Here is a 17106-nt window from a genome sequence, read left to right as displayed (position 1 = left end):
CATTTCTTGTGTTGCCCTGATATTGAGGGGGTTTGTAAGTTACTGCCGCGGTTCTATAGGGAGCGGAGTTTCCTTTAGTGATGCTTTTTTTTTTTTTTTTTTTTAACAATTCATGAAAAGCAAAGACTTGTATTTTTCTAGATTAAATATCAGACAAGAACTTAAGGGTTAATCTTGTTTGGGTTTTAATGGAAAAGACTAACATGGGGGTTGTGTGTATGGTGCTGGTTTTAAATAAGTAAGAGCTGAAGAATGCACTTCTTGGCATTAAGGAGATTAGCATTGTACTGGCTAAAACCTACTGCATTTTATGAGGTACCGTGACATAAAGTGACAGTTAATCTATGTGTGGGAGTGTGCGTGTTATAAATTGCTAAATTATAAGGCAGGATGTGTTAGGTTCCTTGGCTGTTTGAGCCATTAAATAACAGAAACGTCTGCCAGTCTTAGCTGGTATCATCGATAATGCACATGGGTGGACAAATTAGTTACCTGGACTTCCAGCACAGGCAAATTCCGGCCTATAATTTTTTTTTTTTTAATCTGTCATTCCTTGATGGACAAGTGACTCAGTCGGCTGTTGATGTAGTGGGCTTCTTTATTTTTTTTTTTCTTCTGTATATCCACCAGAAAAAATGTTTCCTATTGGTTTTTGCTGCTTAAAAGCAGTTTTCATTTGATATTTTTTTAATGTAACTTGCTCCAAATAGTTATTTTTGCAGTTAGATACTTTTTGGTGAGGTAATGCAACTTGAAGCTCTAACTGAAGTTCAGGTCTAGGGATCTGCCTGATTGACAGAAGTAATCTGTACGTAATTAAACACTGGGGACTTGCTCAAAGGTTATTGACCATTCTGGCCAAAGTTTTTCTTGCTAGCTTGCAGCTTCTTGGTTTTTTGAGTACAGGAAGTAGGAAAGTTTCCCCATATGATAAGGTTCAATATCTGGTCCATTCTACCATTGAATGTAATATAAACTGAAGTTTTAATTTCCATTTAAATAGAAATAGGAACATTGTCCATTCCTGATGTAACACCTTGCAGTTGCAAAGAGTGGTGACTATTTCTGTATGCGATGAACCTAATTGCCCCTTAAAATAGGCGGTTGACCTGGATGTACACAATTGCGGTGGATTAAAAAAAGGTTCTCAATTATTGTCCCACTTGACACCATGCTTATCACTCAGCTCACATGAATTACAGCTTCTGTGCTACTCTTAGAAAAGAATTCTATACTGCGTTCAGCAACAAAACAAAAGGCAGCACTTGTCCAAGTTGAATGATTTTTTTGCCTCCTACTCGGAGCCCAATGTATCATGAAATGAATGTATTTCCCAAGGTAGTCCTACACAGTCTAAGTAATTTGGGGTGGGTCAAGTTGCCCCTAGACTACTTGTCGTACCCAAAAGCTGCCGAATTACAGCGCCTCATTGGAAATTCTTTGAAGGTGACGGCAGTAACGGATTACAATAGAGGTGCAATCTCAGCTTTGTGTTCTCGCTCAGCTAAAATGATCAAATGAGACTCCTGCTTTGAATGAAGATCAAGAGAATAAATTACCCAACTGCGGGGAAGTTCACAATGTGTTTATTCAGTTCGGTGTGACTTTGCAATTGAGACATGTGGGAACGAACGTCTTTAGACCGAAATCAAATAGCAATAGCAATGACTACATTTGACTCCCCAGTTAGTGTTTAGCCACTGATTTCTTATTTGTGCTTTTTTTTTTTGGATCTGTGGCTACTTGCACTGAGCGTTTGGTATGTGAAAGCTGTTTTCTGCGTGTGGTCCTGTCTTTGTGGGTAATCCGGGAGCAGATTACTTTCATACTTGGTGTGATTCATATCCAGAATTGACCATAGTTTGATACAGGAGGAAACATAACAAGTTTAACCAATCATGTTACTTGTATCCCAGTCCAGAAAGCAGATTGTTGGTTGATCTCTGATCTGCTTGAACTGCAGACCACCATTTTTGGTTGATCTTTCTTGCAGTTGAAGTACACCATTTTCACATCTGTTTCCTGGGCTGGAGCACAAGCAACATGATTGGCAGGACTTTACTATTTCACCATACCAGGGAAAGTGATGGTGGTCTTCAAAACCATCTATAGCCATTTTTTCATGAAGAAGTGCCAATACTAGATGCAGTGGATGGCCACAAGTATGTGGACACCTGACCATCACATCAGTATATGCTTGTTGAACATCCAATTCCAGATTTAGTCCCCCTTTGCTGTCATAATAACCTCCACTCTTCTGGGAAGGCTTTCCACTAGATTTTGGAGTGTGGCTGTGGGGTTTGTGTTCACTCAGCCACAAGAGCATTAGTGAGGTCAGGCACTGATGTTGCGTGAGGAGGTCTGGGGTGCAGTCGGCGTTCCAGTGGGGTTGAGGTCAGGGCTCTGTGAGGACACTGGAGTTCTTCCACACCAGTTTTGACAAACCATGTCTTCATCGACCACACAGGGGAATTGTCATGCTGGAACATGGTTTGGACCTCTTAGTTCTAGTGAAGGGAAATCTTAATGCTACAGCATACAAAGACATTCTATACAATTGTGTGTTTCCAACTTTGTGGCAACAGTCTGGGGAAGAACCACATATGGGTGTGATGATCAGAAGTCCACATACCTTTGGCCATATAGTGTATTAGGCACGAAGAAGGCATTCAGACTGTCAATCTAAAGTATAGAAACACTAAAGTAAAGATACAAACAGTAAATTGATGTCTTTTGTTAACTGTTTTGCAAAACTGAAGACAGCACATGAAAAGAGACTGATAATGGTGCTCTCCCCTATACAATTCCAGAATAAGTCCAGAGTACATATAAAGCCCTAAATACTTTACCCTGAAATAGTAACCTTGCAGCTGATTAATGGAAACTGGTGTAAGTTATGCAAATGTAATTTCACTACTTGCTTCCCCGTAGTTTTTATTTTTTGGACTTTTCTGGAGGATTCTTCTCCTAAAAGCTCATTAAACACAATCCCTTTAGGTGGTCATGATCTCAGGGTGCGATTGCTCATTACCTCCAATCTGGCTGCCTTAGATTATGAATGAGGTTTAGCAATAAGTCTATATGCTTTAAATCCTGGTGATCCTTTCACCTTATTTGCTATAGAACTAAAGATTGTGGGCTGTCACATTCAGTGTGAGAACTTTCAGGTTTCTGATTTAACGCAAGCATAAAGAATATGGGAGTATTTTTGTTGCAACATTTTGGCAATATAGCTTACTTATGAAAGCAGATGGTAGTCTTTTTTTTTCCCCTGTGCCTGTCAAGGCTGGGCAATTGGCATCACTTGTTCAGCTTCTACTGCATGACTTAAGTCTTTACTTCCACACATTCCACTCATCAAAAAGCAGCCAAGACTTTCATGACAAATTGCCTCTCTCTTCCTCATTCCTATTCCTGGACTGCCAAGTCCTGGGTGATGGTGAGTTTAGCTGTTGGGCTGTGAAGCTGTGTGGGCATGCAGGAAATCACTAAAGCAAAACCGTGGTGCTAAAGTTCACTCTGTGCACCATATTAATGGTTTGCAACATCTGGCAAGATTGGAAAAAGAAACATTTCTCCCATCGCATTACTTGCATGAATATGCTAAACAGTGCAAAAAGGAGATATCCAGCTGTCTGCACACAAGATATGAAAAACTGAACGTTCTGACATGAAGTAACCATATCAGTATGCGAACCTACTGTGAAGACGATTCAGAGCTTGATGTATTAATCTTGACGTCTTCAGCACTGATCTGGTCTGGATGCATATGATGGCAATATGAGTTCCTCTGTGACTGTGGCAGCTGTGCATTTTTATATAAAGTTTCAATCTTTATGTTTTCATCCCCTTACTCAATATATAATGCTGCTCTATCTGACAGGATCTCATCGAGCCTAGACCGATGTAAGCATCTCAGTCAACCCTTATCAACAGACGAGCCCGCATCTGTTTTCTGTAATATTGAAGAATTGTTTGTTTGGCAAGATGTGACTGTTTTGAATTGATAATTGTCTCTGAATTGTTTGGTTTTGACCTGGAAGTGGTCTCATAGTCATCAGCATATTAGGTTGAATATTAAGATTAATCTCTCTAGAATTGATTTTTCATTCTTCCTACTTTCATGTTCAAAGGCTTATTGTTCAATTTTGCTCAGATTTCATCCTTTTGCCTCAATGATTCATAATGATTCACTCACAAACCTCTGCAGATTTCTCTGCAATGAGCTGCATGCACTTGCTTTCAAATTCAGTGAGGGCATGATTCACGTGTGTTGTGAACCATGAAAAAAAAACGATGTTAGTTTAAAACTAAAAGCGGTAGAATTTTAGAAAGGTAGAAAGGTACATTGTAACCAGTAGTACATAAAATGATCAAAACCATATTGCACAGTGATTTTCACCATCACCAGCCAATCAGAAACATTATGTGATACAAACAGGAAATACTACATCCATGATCGAGACAGAAAGAACCAGTTAGCATCTATTTCAGTGTAACATTTACTTCAAGCAAGGTCTATCTCTCCAAATACACTGTGCCTTTACACAATCCATCCATTTTATTTTTTCTATTATCTATCCATTTTACTTTGTCTGTTCTTTGAGCGTTTTCTGCTTGGGCTCCCGTGGAACAACGACATTTTAGTAATCAGTAATCTCAATATATATGCGATGTTAACGGTAGGTGTAAGTTTTAAGTTATAACTTAAAGCTACGTAAGAACCATGCTGCTTGGGGCAACAGTTATTTTTTTTGTGGCCCGTAAACTTGATCATGGTGGCCATTGGTGTTCGAACTAGGCTACAACAGGTCATATTCTGCTGGTGCAAGCCACTGCACCCCCTTTTTTTCTTTTTTTTTAATCAAAGAAGTAATTTTTCACATAAAAAGTTTTCCACTCACAACTTTAGTTCCTACCTGCAGTTAATTAATATTTACTGTTTGATGCTCAAAAATGGAAGAAACGCCTGTATCCATGGTTTCATCTTATTTTGTCATATACAGCTCTCACTTAATGTGTATAGAGACATTATGAAGAAAAATAAAGCTTGAAACGAAGTAGCAGAGATCGTAGGTAACCTCCAGTGAGTATATGTACCTAGTACAGTTATCTTGCTGTGCATGTGACAGAAGTCAACTAACCAATTTTCACTGATTAGTGCGTCATTTAATTTGTGCTGTTAGCTTTAGAAGCTGTTCACAGCTACTACCGTTTCTCAACATAACTTCAAAAAAAAAAAAAAAACACTGGACAGGCCACACCCACAAGCAAAAACGGTAGCTGACGCTACACGCCCAAAAGTGAAACGAGACGAGCGACTTGTCCCTTGCTAGTGTGAACGTAGTGTTAAGCACAGTCAGATTCACTCTAATCTTGATGTAAGCTGTGCCTAGTTGCCCTTTCCTGTGGAGCTGATAGCATTCTCTCCTGCTCTCATCTGTTTTCCAATATCGGAGCATTTTCTGGCCCCTTCCATCTTGAGCTAATAGAAACAGGATGCACCAGGCTCCATTTATTTGCATGTGTACTTCAGTGAAAGGAGTGTGATAAACATTCACTGCATCCTGCAGGTCCTCATCGCTCTCGCCTCAGGCTCCTTTTCTTATTCCCCTTCGTTATGGCTGCCCATAAACTCTAGACACAGCCAATTAAGCAGGACTCTGATTACAGCCTGAAAGATGCCTCTGTAACAGCAAGATTCTCCATCCACACCGTTCATCTGGTGCCGTTCCAAATCGGAGGCTCTTTTAGGAGGTGCGTTATTGGAACATGGATGGGTGGTTATTTATCTGGGAATGCACTTGTTTACTGTCTTATTTCTTGTCTCTTTCTGGGCTGTTCTTTGCTCGGGTGTGTCCTTGTCACCTCGTCCTTGTCATCTTTCATTTGTATGCCTTCACTACCTCCCTCATTGTCTTTCACCTCACATCTTCTCACTGTCCATCCGCCTTTAATCACACCGCTTTGTGCATTATAATGACCTTATTGCAGTTTTACTATTGATTCTGATAAATGATATGTTTATAGGTATTGATCCACATTACCATGATCTGAGCAGTGGCATTTGAGCTTTAAATTATGAGATTTATCATTTACAGATTCAAAGCCTCACACACACTTGATTACTGTTGCAACGCTTGTCTACCACATGACATGATTCATGGATACATGTATTCTATATGATGCTTGTCTCGTCCACCAGCATATGCTAGGCTTTTTGTAGTAAAATATTGCTTGCTAGGATTTTCTACTTATGAATTGGTTTTACTATGAATTGATTTTCTCTATTCCTTTTCTTTTTTTCTCCATATCTTCTATCTTTTATCTCGTTTTGCTCTCTCAGTTCAATACCAGATGGAGATGATGAGGAGTCTCCGTCACGTCAACATCGACCACCTCCACGTCGGCTGGTACCAGTCCACATACTACGGCTCCTTCGTGAGCCGAGCTCTGCTGGACTCCCAGTTCAGCTACCAGCACGCTATCGAGGAGTCCGTGGTGCTTATTTACGGTAAGACTCTGTGATCTCTGTGATCATCGAGTTCCCCTGCTGAGGTAACATTTTCCTTCCAGGGAGTGTGATTTATAGTTTGGGGTGCAAACAGAAGCACCTGCACATTCAGTTCCCATATTAACGACTTATGAGCTGGTGCCTTAAGCAGATTGTAAAAAGACTTGGCATTGCACATTTTCGCAGGTTTCTGTGGAGGCTGAAATTTTGGTGAACACACTCTAGAGCAGGTGTTCTCAGCCCTTCACTGCCCGCTGGACTCATTTTAAGGGCCGTAAATTCTTACGATCCATCCGCCCGACCTCCACCATTATAGCGCTACCTCTTTGAAAATTCATGTTGCATTAATGTAAAATAGGGAACGATGCACAGAATGTTGGCTAACTTAATTAATTAATGATTCGGACTGATCTAAAATTTAAGCGCTATTGTTTTGCATTAAAAAACATCTACGCTAGGGATCTGCTTCCTGATTTTTCCCAGTTTTCACTGGACGTAGTTGAGCAGGGTATGTCGGTCATTGACTCACATCTGAACAGATCCTCTCAATATCCAGAATCAGTTCCCAAAATTCAAACAGTTCATAAACTGGTCCTGAAACTTGATCAGGAGGTGACTTGGGTTTTCTCAAAAATTTGCACATTACAGTAAAATTCTTATTAAAAACATACTGTAAATTGTCCAACCTTAATAATTCTTGCCCTATGATTACTATTCGTCTCATCAGTACTAATGTATCAAACCATGAGGTGGCTATATTAATGACATAATTAGACCAAAAGTGCTGACACTTGCTTATTAGCTTTTGTTAAATGTGTGGCAGCCTGGAAAACTCTTCACATGGTGAAATGTTAAAATTTTCTGCTATATAAAGTTTGAAAACTACTGGAAATAGTGAAAAAGGAGAAAATTGCATTTAAAGATTTAATTCCGACTGCGGTGCAGGAGCATCATGGATATTTCAACAGCTGGTATCTGATTACAACCTGAATTGATTAGACTTGTGATTGATTAATCAAAACCTGTGATTGATTATGACATTCACTGTGTGAGGAAGTGATTAAGTGATTAGGAGTGTTTAAACCGACTCCTAGATAGAAAAATAGCCTAGATTAAATAAAAACATTGGACTCTTAAAGTTATCAAAGTATGTTATAGACAGGAAAAAAAAACACCCTCAAATTTCAGCCACACCCCAAGTTCCCAGCCTCACCCCCAAACCCCCACAGGGACATCTGATGGGTTTTCCCCAGATGCCACACAAATGTTAGCCATTTTTGATCAAGCAGTTCCTTTTAACATTTTAGCAGTCATTTATGAATATTTAATCTTATTCCGAATTGCTCTAGGTTTCCCACTTTCTTTAGAGTTCATTAGGCAGGAGTGGTGTGTTCAGGCCTTTAGGGACATTTGATACCGTTTTGTTAATCTTGCAGTCTTTTCCAGAGAGGAAGCTGATGTGTGAGTGATGCAGTTAATCACAACACATTTAAGATGCATCAATAATACAACCTGTTATATTAAAGGACCAAATAAACAAGCCTTTCAGCATCCAGTGTGAAAGAAGCCAAGGACAGATTTTAGTCCATTTAGGCTATTGAGGTTGTTACACACACATTGGGTTGATGGGTTTTTGTGGCACAGGCTTTTTTAAAAATGGACTCGTATTCAGAGCAAAAGCCAATCATTTATGCGTGGCAAAGCTGATGAGGACTGTAAAAATGTGTCTCATGTCTTTTGACAACAACAAAATTAATTCAGCACAACTCAATTACTGAAGCTGTTGGAGAGCTGCCCTTTGTGCCACCCCGTGGCAATCGCTATAACCCTTGCCTCTCTTCTCAAGCAGCAGAAAAGCCTTTGCTGCTTGACCTTTACTTCTCATACTCAAGATTGGATTGTCAAACATGAATTAAGCTGTGTGGTGGGGGGGAAAAAGAGAAAGATGTTTGCTTCAGTCATTTTTCCCTTTTTGACCGACCGATCATTTTGCATATTTTTTACATCACAGCACTGTTGAATTCTCGAATCTGATTGGGCAGAAGCAGATCAGACAGTAGTGCTGGCTGTACGTTCGAGTCACTGGTTTACAGTCATGTTCATTCTAATGCTTTGTTTCTATAGTTATACCTAATTTATAGGGAATCCAAGAAAGATGATAAACAGATTAAAAATTTAACCTTTGATATGGTGCCTGTTCTGTAAGGAGATGTTTGTTTAATATTTATAGAAGGAGTCTCCAGTGTCAGCACTTTGTAACAGTAAGATTTCCACCATAGGAGAGTTTGCACTTTACAGTTTCTCGGTACAATGACGTGATGTGGTTTTTTTTTTTTTTTTTTTTGCCTTATTAACATCAGGAACGATAAAGGAATCTGCCAATGAATGGCTGTTTATAGCTGTTGTAGGAAATAATGTGATTCATGTTCATAACATTGACTGTAACTATAAACAAATTATAATATAAAAATTGTAATCTGTGACAAACGTCTGTTGTACAAGAGGAATAAAACACTTCAGGACTTGTGTTACTGCTCTTACCGCTTCATCACACCATCCAGTCATTCATTATTTTCCTATAACAGCATGTGTTTTATTCCTTACTTCGTAGCAAGCAAGCTGCTATTCAGGTGTTCTGGTTTCCTGGAGAGTTCATAACCAAGGATCATGACAAGGCAGTGTGTGATACAGATTCTTTTTTTTATTGCAAGCCGTTTTCAGGAAGAGAAACCTGTGATTACAGTGAGAGTCAGAGTAAATGTCTGATAGCAGAGAGCATTTTTGAAACTAGTTTTGAAAGACTGTTGTGACTTACTTCACTGACTTGCAGGCAGCCACATCATTGTTTACACAGTTTACTTGCCGGGTTTGCAGATGCGTTAAGAGCCATGAGTTAAGAGTTAGAGAGCGATATAATGGCTACTGTTATAGAAAGGAAAGCACAGGGCTTTACTTTGCAATGTCTTCTCTTTTGTAGATCCCATCAAGACGGCGCAAGGCTCTCTGTCCCTCAAAGCCTACAGGTTAACACCGAAACTGATGGAGATCTGCAAAGAGAAAGACTTTTCTCCAGAAGGGTAGGCGTCTCACACAAACAGACACACACACACCCACACACACAAACAAACGTACACATACATAATTATTTCAGTACATTTCTTTAAGACAAGACACTACATTTAGAAATGAAGTAAATTAAGAGTAAATTGCATACCTGTTATATATATATATATGTATTCAGATACATAAATAATGTATATGTGTTTGTGTGTGTGTGTGTGTGTGTGTGTGTATAATATAAATGCATGAGTCATTATGATGTACTGTACACGTCAGTATATGTCATTATAATAGTCACACAGTTTCTTCTATAAATCACACTCAAGTGGAAAAAAATCATATTAAACCAAATAGAATGTTTAAAACCATTTTCCTTAAAAAAATTTTTTTTCTATATTTAGAACCAAAATTGCATTCCTCAAATTTTATACATTCATATGCCTAATTATAACCTAGAATTAGAAGAGTTTCATCTGAGAATGTTGATTATATTCGATTTATTCTAGTGTTTATACTGAAAAAGGCATAAAATGAAATTTTATACAAATATTTTCCCACAAACGTTTTTTCTCTTGAAAGTATTTTCAGAGATAAATAGATATTCTATTTCACTCTAGCAACAGCAAAGACTAGATTTTTGCTTTTATTATGTATGCAAATTTATGCGTACTTTTAATAAGAGGAAGCCTGATTTGCATACGTCAGTGTCAAGTTTAAAAAAAAAAAAATCCAATACAAAAACTACTTGTAAGAACATCAGCAATCAACAGGCAGATATTCATAGTGATATTTATTGTTTTAAAAAATTACTGTACTCACCTGAAGTGTCTTGCCTTTTTTGAGTTATATTTTAAAAGGCAAATAATGAAAGGTTAAGGTTATTACAGGCCTATTTTGGAATTGTCTTACTTTGTAAGCAAAGTGAAAAAGCACGCGTTTTACCCCCTGTGGTGTCGGTCATCAGAGAGGAACTTTTAAAAAAAATAATGGCATTCGAGCCGACTGTGCTGGATTAGTCATCAATCTCGGCCACGCGGTTCACGCCTTCCCCTGGCCTCACTGGCAGACGGTGATTGCTTTTTAAATTGCGCAAGAGTATTAGGATGAAATAACAGCGAAGGAGTGACAGCTAGGTCCGAAATCAGCGGCAGGAAGGACAGAAACTTTTTCACATTTAAGCAGTGGCCTTTTTTTTCCATAGAGCTGAATGGGCTGCTGGTACACAGCATTCTTCCATTAATATTAAAGCCACTACACTGGACTTTTTTTTCTTACCCCTTTTCCTGACCTTGATCTTGCTGGCTCTGAGTGCCCTGTGCCAAATAAGATATTAGGATCTGCCACATTCATCAACCAAGAGAGATTGTTGATTTGTAGAATATAATAAGCTTGGAATGCAAATGAGATTTCATTACGTTCATCAAGATGAACAGCAGGGTTTAGTTAACGCTCTTTATAGTTAATACAGAAAATGTTTTAAAGCTCATGCATTTGGATTTATTTTCAGGCTGAAGAAAGCGAACATTGGCTACGAAGTCATGTTCGAGGAAGTGCCGATCGTCATCAAGAACTCTCATCTGATGAGCGTGCTGTTGTGGGAGTTGGAGGATAAGAGCACTCTGGCTGACAAACACGAACTACTCAGTTTATCCAGCAGGTCAGTGTTAATTATTTTCTATATATTTTAACCTTCAGCAAAAATGAGGACACTAAAAGAAGCAGCAGAAAGAATCGATTTTTAGTTGTATGACACGTTTAGTTGTATAAATGTTGTCACAATGCAGCTTTACAGAAATCCAGAGATCCCTAATGAATAAGCCAGAGGTGACAGTGGTGAGGAAAAAATAACTAACAACCTTGAGAGGAACCAGACTCAGAATGGAACATGTGCTTTTCTGGGTGTCACCAGATAGTGAGATTATACTGTATCATTACAGTACATGTGTAACAGAGTACAGACAAACAGTACTAAGTGTGTTGAAAGGATGTTCAGTATGAACAGATTTGGAGTGAGTCCTGGGATGAGCACAGGACAGTCTTTACGATTACAGCAGCAGCTTTTAGGAGCAAGTCTACAGTATCCCAGTGAGATTATCTACTGAAGCAAGGGGAAGTCAAAGAATGCCCTGTTTGTGGTCAAATGATATTCACTCTGTGTGTGTGTGTGTGTGTGTGTGTGTGTGTGTGTGTGTGTGTGTGTGTGTGTAGTTACTACTACCACTCCAAAGTTGATTATTTTCCTATAACGGCACATTCCAAAGTGTTTTATTCCTCTTACACAACAGCAGTTTTTTTTTATTTTAATTTATTAAGAACAACGTCATACTTCTTATCAATATAAATGTATGTTTAATGTTGTGGAATGTCCATGAAACAAGTTAGTTCCTGTTGTCACTTGCGCTATAGTAGCTATAAAACAATTATTCCCTCACCAGCCTCTTTTTTTTTCTTTCTGTTGAATTTAAGACACAAAAATGCAGCTTGCCATGTTACTGAAAACCCCATAAGTCCCTCTCTCCTGAAGGCTTTCCTGTGGAAACTTAGTTACAGCTTTACCTTTCACTGTTACCGAGCGCTGACACTGGAGACTCCTTCCATAAATGTTAAATAAACGTCTCCTTACAGAAGGAATCACCAAATCAACAGTTACACACTTTTTTAGTGTGTTAATGTGGAGTCTCCACCATACAATTTCCAGTAAATTAAATGTTACTCTAGTTGATAAATGATAATATATTACAACTGCCACATTAATATAAACCTGTGACTTGCCTTGCAGCAGGATCTATTATCAGGGCTGCTATTATAGAAAATTAATCAATACCCTAGCCCTTATTAGACAAAAACAAACGTGGCCCATAAAACCAGATCCTTGAAGAATGCCTCAGACAGTGTTATTCATCTCCAAAGCTTAACAGGGTGCTCTCACAGTAGTGTATTTATCCACAAGCCGAGAGACGAGCCTGAGTGAACTGGCAGATATTGTGACTCATTCATTTTCTGTAACAGCGGCTCTGACAATAGTTCCATCTGCAAGGCAAATCAAAGGTTTATATTAATTCACTTGTTCTAATGTCTATAGGTTTCTATAGGAACAACTTACAAAGGGATGTGACTTTGTTTCCTTTCATAAAAACAGAGAATGGCGTGTAATTGTTGACATGGTGACGTTTTCTGTAAGGAGATGTTTATAACATTTCTGGAAGGAGTCTCCAGTGTCAGTGCTTTGTAACAGTAAGTTTTCTGACACAGGAAGTTCTTTAGGACAGAGCAGTTTACACTTTGCTGTTTCTTGGTAACATGACAATCTGTATTTATTTAATTTTTTTAATTTATTTATTTTTTTGGTGTTATTAACCTCAGGAGAGGCTGATGAGGGAACACTAGTTTATAGCTGCTATAATGTAAGTTATAACAGGAACTAACTTACTACATTCCACATCATTAAATATAACTATAAACAGTAACTATGGTTCTATGGTAAGAGTAACTCCGCTTCGTCACGCAGTGTGTGTTATTCTTTTAATTAATTTTGCACTTAATTTGCATCACAGACACGAACCTGGAAGGTGAAAAACAGGAACGAAAATAGAGCCTCTTCCTTTCCGGATGATGCTTTCATTGGGAAATCAAAGCATTTGAAGACGTGGTGTGTGTAATAGGCTTGCACGCAGAATTTCACCGCCTTCCTTTCATCAGTCAGATAATGATAATGTATTCAGAGCGTAATTTCACTCTTGTGGTGTACAGAGATGCCCTTTTGTTGTCTGGTTAAATGCCAAATGTCGATGGAGCGAACGTGGAAGTGCAAAAACACTAAGCCTGAAAGCGTATAATAAATGTTCTTGTGTTTTGTAGAAGTGAGAATGTTCACGGTGTATGACCCAAGATGGAAATACTCGAGAAAAGCACAGGAAGGAATAGAGGCTGATGTGTGACATTTCATGGATTAATAGATGAGAAACTATGTGGAAGTCCGGTTTTGATATCAAGCGCTCCGAGTTAATTCCGTGTGCTCAAGCTTTTGATTTGCGAAGTGTTCATCGTGCATTTCATCAAAACACAGGTCCATTAGTCTTGAACGGTCAGTCAACCATTTATCAGACCCCATTCGTTTTGCTTAATTGGGTGTCGATCTGCTTCCTCAGTAACCATCTGGAGAAGAGCCTGCAGCTGCTGATGGATCGTGTCGATGACATGAGCCAAGATATCGTCAAATACAACACGTACTCCCGCAACCTGAGCAAGCAGCAGCAGCAGAAACACCAGGTATTCACTCTCCCCTTCATTCAGCAGCTTTTCTACACATCAGTCCTCTTCATATGCCAGTATATACATGCTGTGTCCGGTTAATTAGGAACGTTTTAGACTTAGCTGGGAAAGCGCTTTATCTAGGATATTTCACGTCTCTTGATTTGGATCTTGATGTCTCTCCATCTGAACCACTCTGAGACTGCTGAGAAATTCACTTTTTATGTCACTCTGTCTGCAATTTCACATCATTCTCTGCAGATTGCTGTGTCATTTTAGTTATTCCTCTGCTTCATCACTTAGGTACAGAATAAAACACGATGAGGCGCGCAGGTAAAGGAAAATATGGTGGCAGACGGTTTGCATTGAAGCATCAATTAAAGAGGCAAAGATTGAAATTAATCGAAGCAACAATCATAAACAGACTGTTATAGATTCTAATTGTTTATAAATCAATTATTATTGAGAAAAGACGGACAATAAGATGAATGTGTAAATAAGCTAGCAAGGTGATTTGCCCATAACTTGCATCATCGTTCGCAGAAGAACAGTAAGCCGACCCCAGATTCTGAACAAAGCTGGTCACATGATCGTATCGAATCGTATCATATTGTAACAGTTGCAGAGGTATCATCAAATATCTATTCACTGAACTGAAATCGTCTCGTATTGTTTCATATCACGTGTAAGGCTCAGAAATTTGACAATACGAACAATTTCTTTATTAAAAAAAAAGGACAATTTTTATTTTCTATTTAGTTACATTTAACAAGTCCATGTTATCACTTGCATTATAGCACCTATAAACAGTTGTTCCCTCACCAACCTTTTATTTTTCCTTCTCTTAAAGTTAACCACAGTAAATTGCCAACAACTCAGGTTTTTATGAATTAAATAAAACATTTTTACACTTTTTTTTATGTCTATTTAGTGTTATATTTAATGTCCTGGAACAAGTTATTTCCTGTGTTATCTTCTTCTGTTTACTTACTATAATGTTGAATATTAAACCTGGTGCCATGGATGAATATGGAAGAAAAAAAAAAAAACTCATTGGATTTATCAACATTTGTAAACATTTAACCAGGATATAAGCCCTTCCTGTGCATATGACTAGAAGTCACAGGTGCATTCAACAAACACCGAATCAGGCTCAACCCGAAAGGCCTTTATCAAACACAGTGAGATCTTTAGTAATTAATTAACTCCAAGGCTTTCAAATGCACGTATGAAGACGTACCTTGTAGCCTGTCCATTTTTCTGTCTACAGTCTGAATGCCAGTTTATAAATTCTCTTCTTGTTCTTTCTCAGTGAATTATTTACGCCCAGCTCCTTCGTTCTTTCAGCATCCCACAGATTTCAGTAGTTGGAATAGACATCATCTCTGAAAAAGGGTGTTTTAATCCAGCATCTTTTATAATTAATTGATTTCCCCCCTCTCTCTCTGCAGTACTTGCAGAGGCGACAGCAGGAGAACGCCCAGCGTCAGAGTCGAGGAGAACCGCTGCTGCCGGAGGAGGACATCAGCAAGATGTTCAAACCCCCACCACCTCCTCCGCGCATGGACACACTCCTCATCGCAGGTGCCTGAAGGGGCTATTGCAGCCATTCACAACCAATTACACTCCCTTTATTCTCTTACAGTCATTGATTTCCCCATCTGTACAGTTGCAGGGGTGTGAGAGGGGGAATGGGCAGTTTTCCATGTTCACAGTGGACAAAATACCAGAGGCTTTAGAGAAGAAGTGCTGCAGAGATTGTCCAATAGTTTTGTAGTTAGTTTATAAAACAAGATTTCATGATTAAATCCTGGTTAAAATGGAAACGTTATCAGTGCAGGAGGTTGCTGCATTAAAAACTATTATTCTTGTGGAGCTTGTTATCAGGGTGATTCCATGATTGTGGTGCCATTTAGCCCTTGTAAATCTTAAAAATTAAACTATTTAAAATCGTTTTTCAGCAACATATAACCACTCAAAGTGTATTAACCCATATCTCAACAATATCTCATTCTTTTTTGCTGACTGTGCATACAAAGTGACCTCATCATGCAGCATCACTGAAAATAAGGGAAAAAAGAATGTGAGAAGTTGCTTTTCTTCTTCCCATGATCTTCAGGAAATTCAGATGATGCGATGTCCTGTTGAATGTGTCAGTGGTGCAATATTCTAAATATCTCACAGGGTTGAATGTTTTCAGGTAACAAGGTTGAGTGAACAAATTGAGGGGTTGAATGTACATTTTTTTCAGAAATTATATTGATGACTCAGAAAAGGATGTTTCACATTACAATACACATTACTGCAGAAATAAGATTTCTGAAGAATTTTAAAGATTATGTTTCAGTTAAAGTGTAGTTATAGTGCACTGGGACAGGCAAAAATACTGTTGTCTTGAGTGCTGTAGGTTGTGTAGGTTTTATTCATGTTATCAGAGTTATTTATCTGGAAATGGCTTTTACATTTACTTTACATACGTTTTTTTATAAATATCGGACACAAGTAGCAGCCCAATCGTGGAATCATCCATCTATATTCCAATCCCCACATTTTTTCCTATGAATTTCCCAGTAAAGTACCAGTGGAGTTGTAATTAAATGCCCTCTAATTACAAGTTCTCTTCTTAAAGATGATCCTGGAGATTTGCATATGCTGTTTTGCTCATTTGCATAGCATTTACATATGCATGTTTCCTTTCGCCTCTCAAGGACAAATCAACAACTACTGTCAGAACGTGAAGGAGTTTACCTCACAGAACCTCGGCAAGCTCTTCATGGCAGAGGCGCTGCAAGAGCACAGCAGCTGAAGAGCAGAACGACGAGAGGAATGACAGTTCGGGGATTGAGTGTGCACTGCCAAACATCTTACAACACCGTTAGGTATCCCAAATGCAAATTAGAACCATGGCACCATGACCTTGAAGGAAACTCTGAATCTAACTGGATGCGTTGGTAATAAACTGTGTACGTCTCACTGCTGGGCTTCGGTGTGTTTTGTTTTTGAGGTGTGTTTCCATCTGCTCCACTTTTTATTTGTTTACTCTACATGCGTAATGGAGAAGATTCAGAACCAGAAAGCAGTGTATTTGTTTTTCTTTTATGACAGAAGCACAATGTGCTACACTGAAAAGCAAAACTTTCATTGCATTGTTTTTACATTGCTTCAAATGCAGGGGATTGTGTTTTCAAGAATTTAAACGCTGACTTGAAGTGAACTCAGAAGTAAATCTAATTCTCCATTGCATAGTATTTCTCTTCATCAGTGTGTTGCAGGCGTGTCGC

The 17106-nt window shown here is 38.6% G+C and overlaps 1 protein-coding gene across 1 annotated transcript in view; it reads left to right on the top strand.

Annotated features, from left to right (window-relative positions):
• Positions 1-16798, top strand: part of eif3ha (eukaryotic translation initiation factor 3, subunit H, a) — a 28691-nt gene extending 11893 nt beyond the window's left edge. Inside the window, exons 3-8 of the mRNA XM_026923962.3 lie at positions 6347-6514; positions 9492-9591; positions 11082-11231; positions 13723-13843; positions 15277-15409; positions 16534-16798. Coding sequence (XP_026779763.2) covers positions 6347-6514; positions 9492-9591; positions 11082-11231; positions 13723-13843; positions 15277-15409; positions 16534-16631 — 770 coding nt within the window. The 3' untranslated portion in view covers positions 16632-16798. The remainder of the gene's footprint in view (positions 1-6346; positions 6515-9491; positions 9592-11081; positions 11232-13722; positions 13844-15276; positions 15410-16533) is intronic.
• The last annotated feature ends 308 nt before the right edge of the window (positions 16799-17106 follow it).

This window comes from Pangasianodon hypophthalmus, chromosome 22 (assembly GCF_027358585.1).
Source record: "Pangasianodon hypophthalmus isolate fPanHyp1 chromosome 22, fPanHyp1.pri, whole genome shotgun sequence".
In the NCBI taxonomy this organism is placed as follows: domain Eukaryota; kingdom Metazoa; phylum Chordata; class Actinopteri; order Siluriformes; family Pangasiidae; genus Pangasianodon; species Pangasianodon hypophthalmus.
This window is presented reverse-complemented; position numbering and strand designations above follow the sequence as displayed.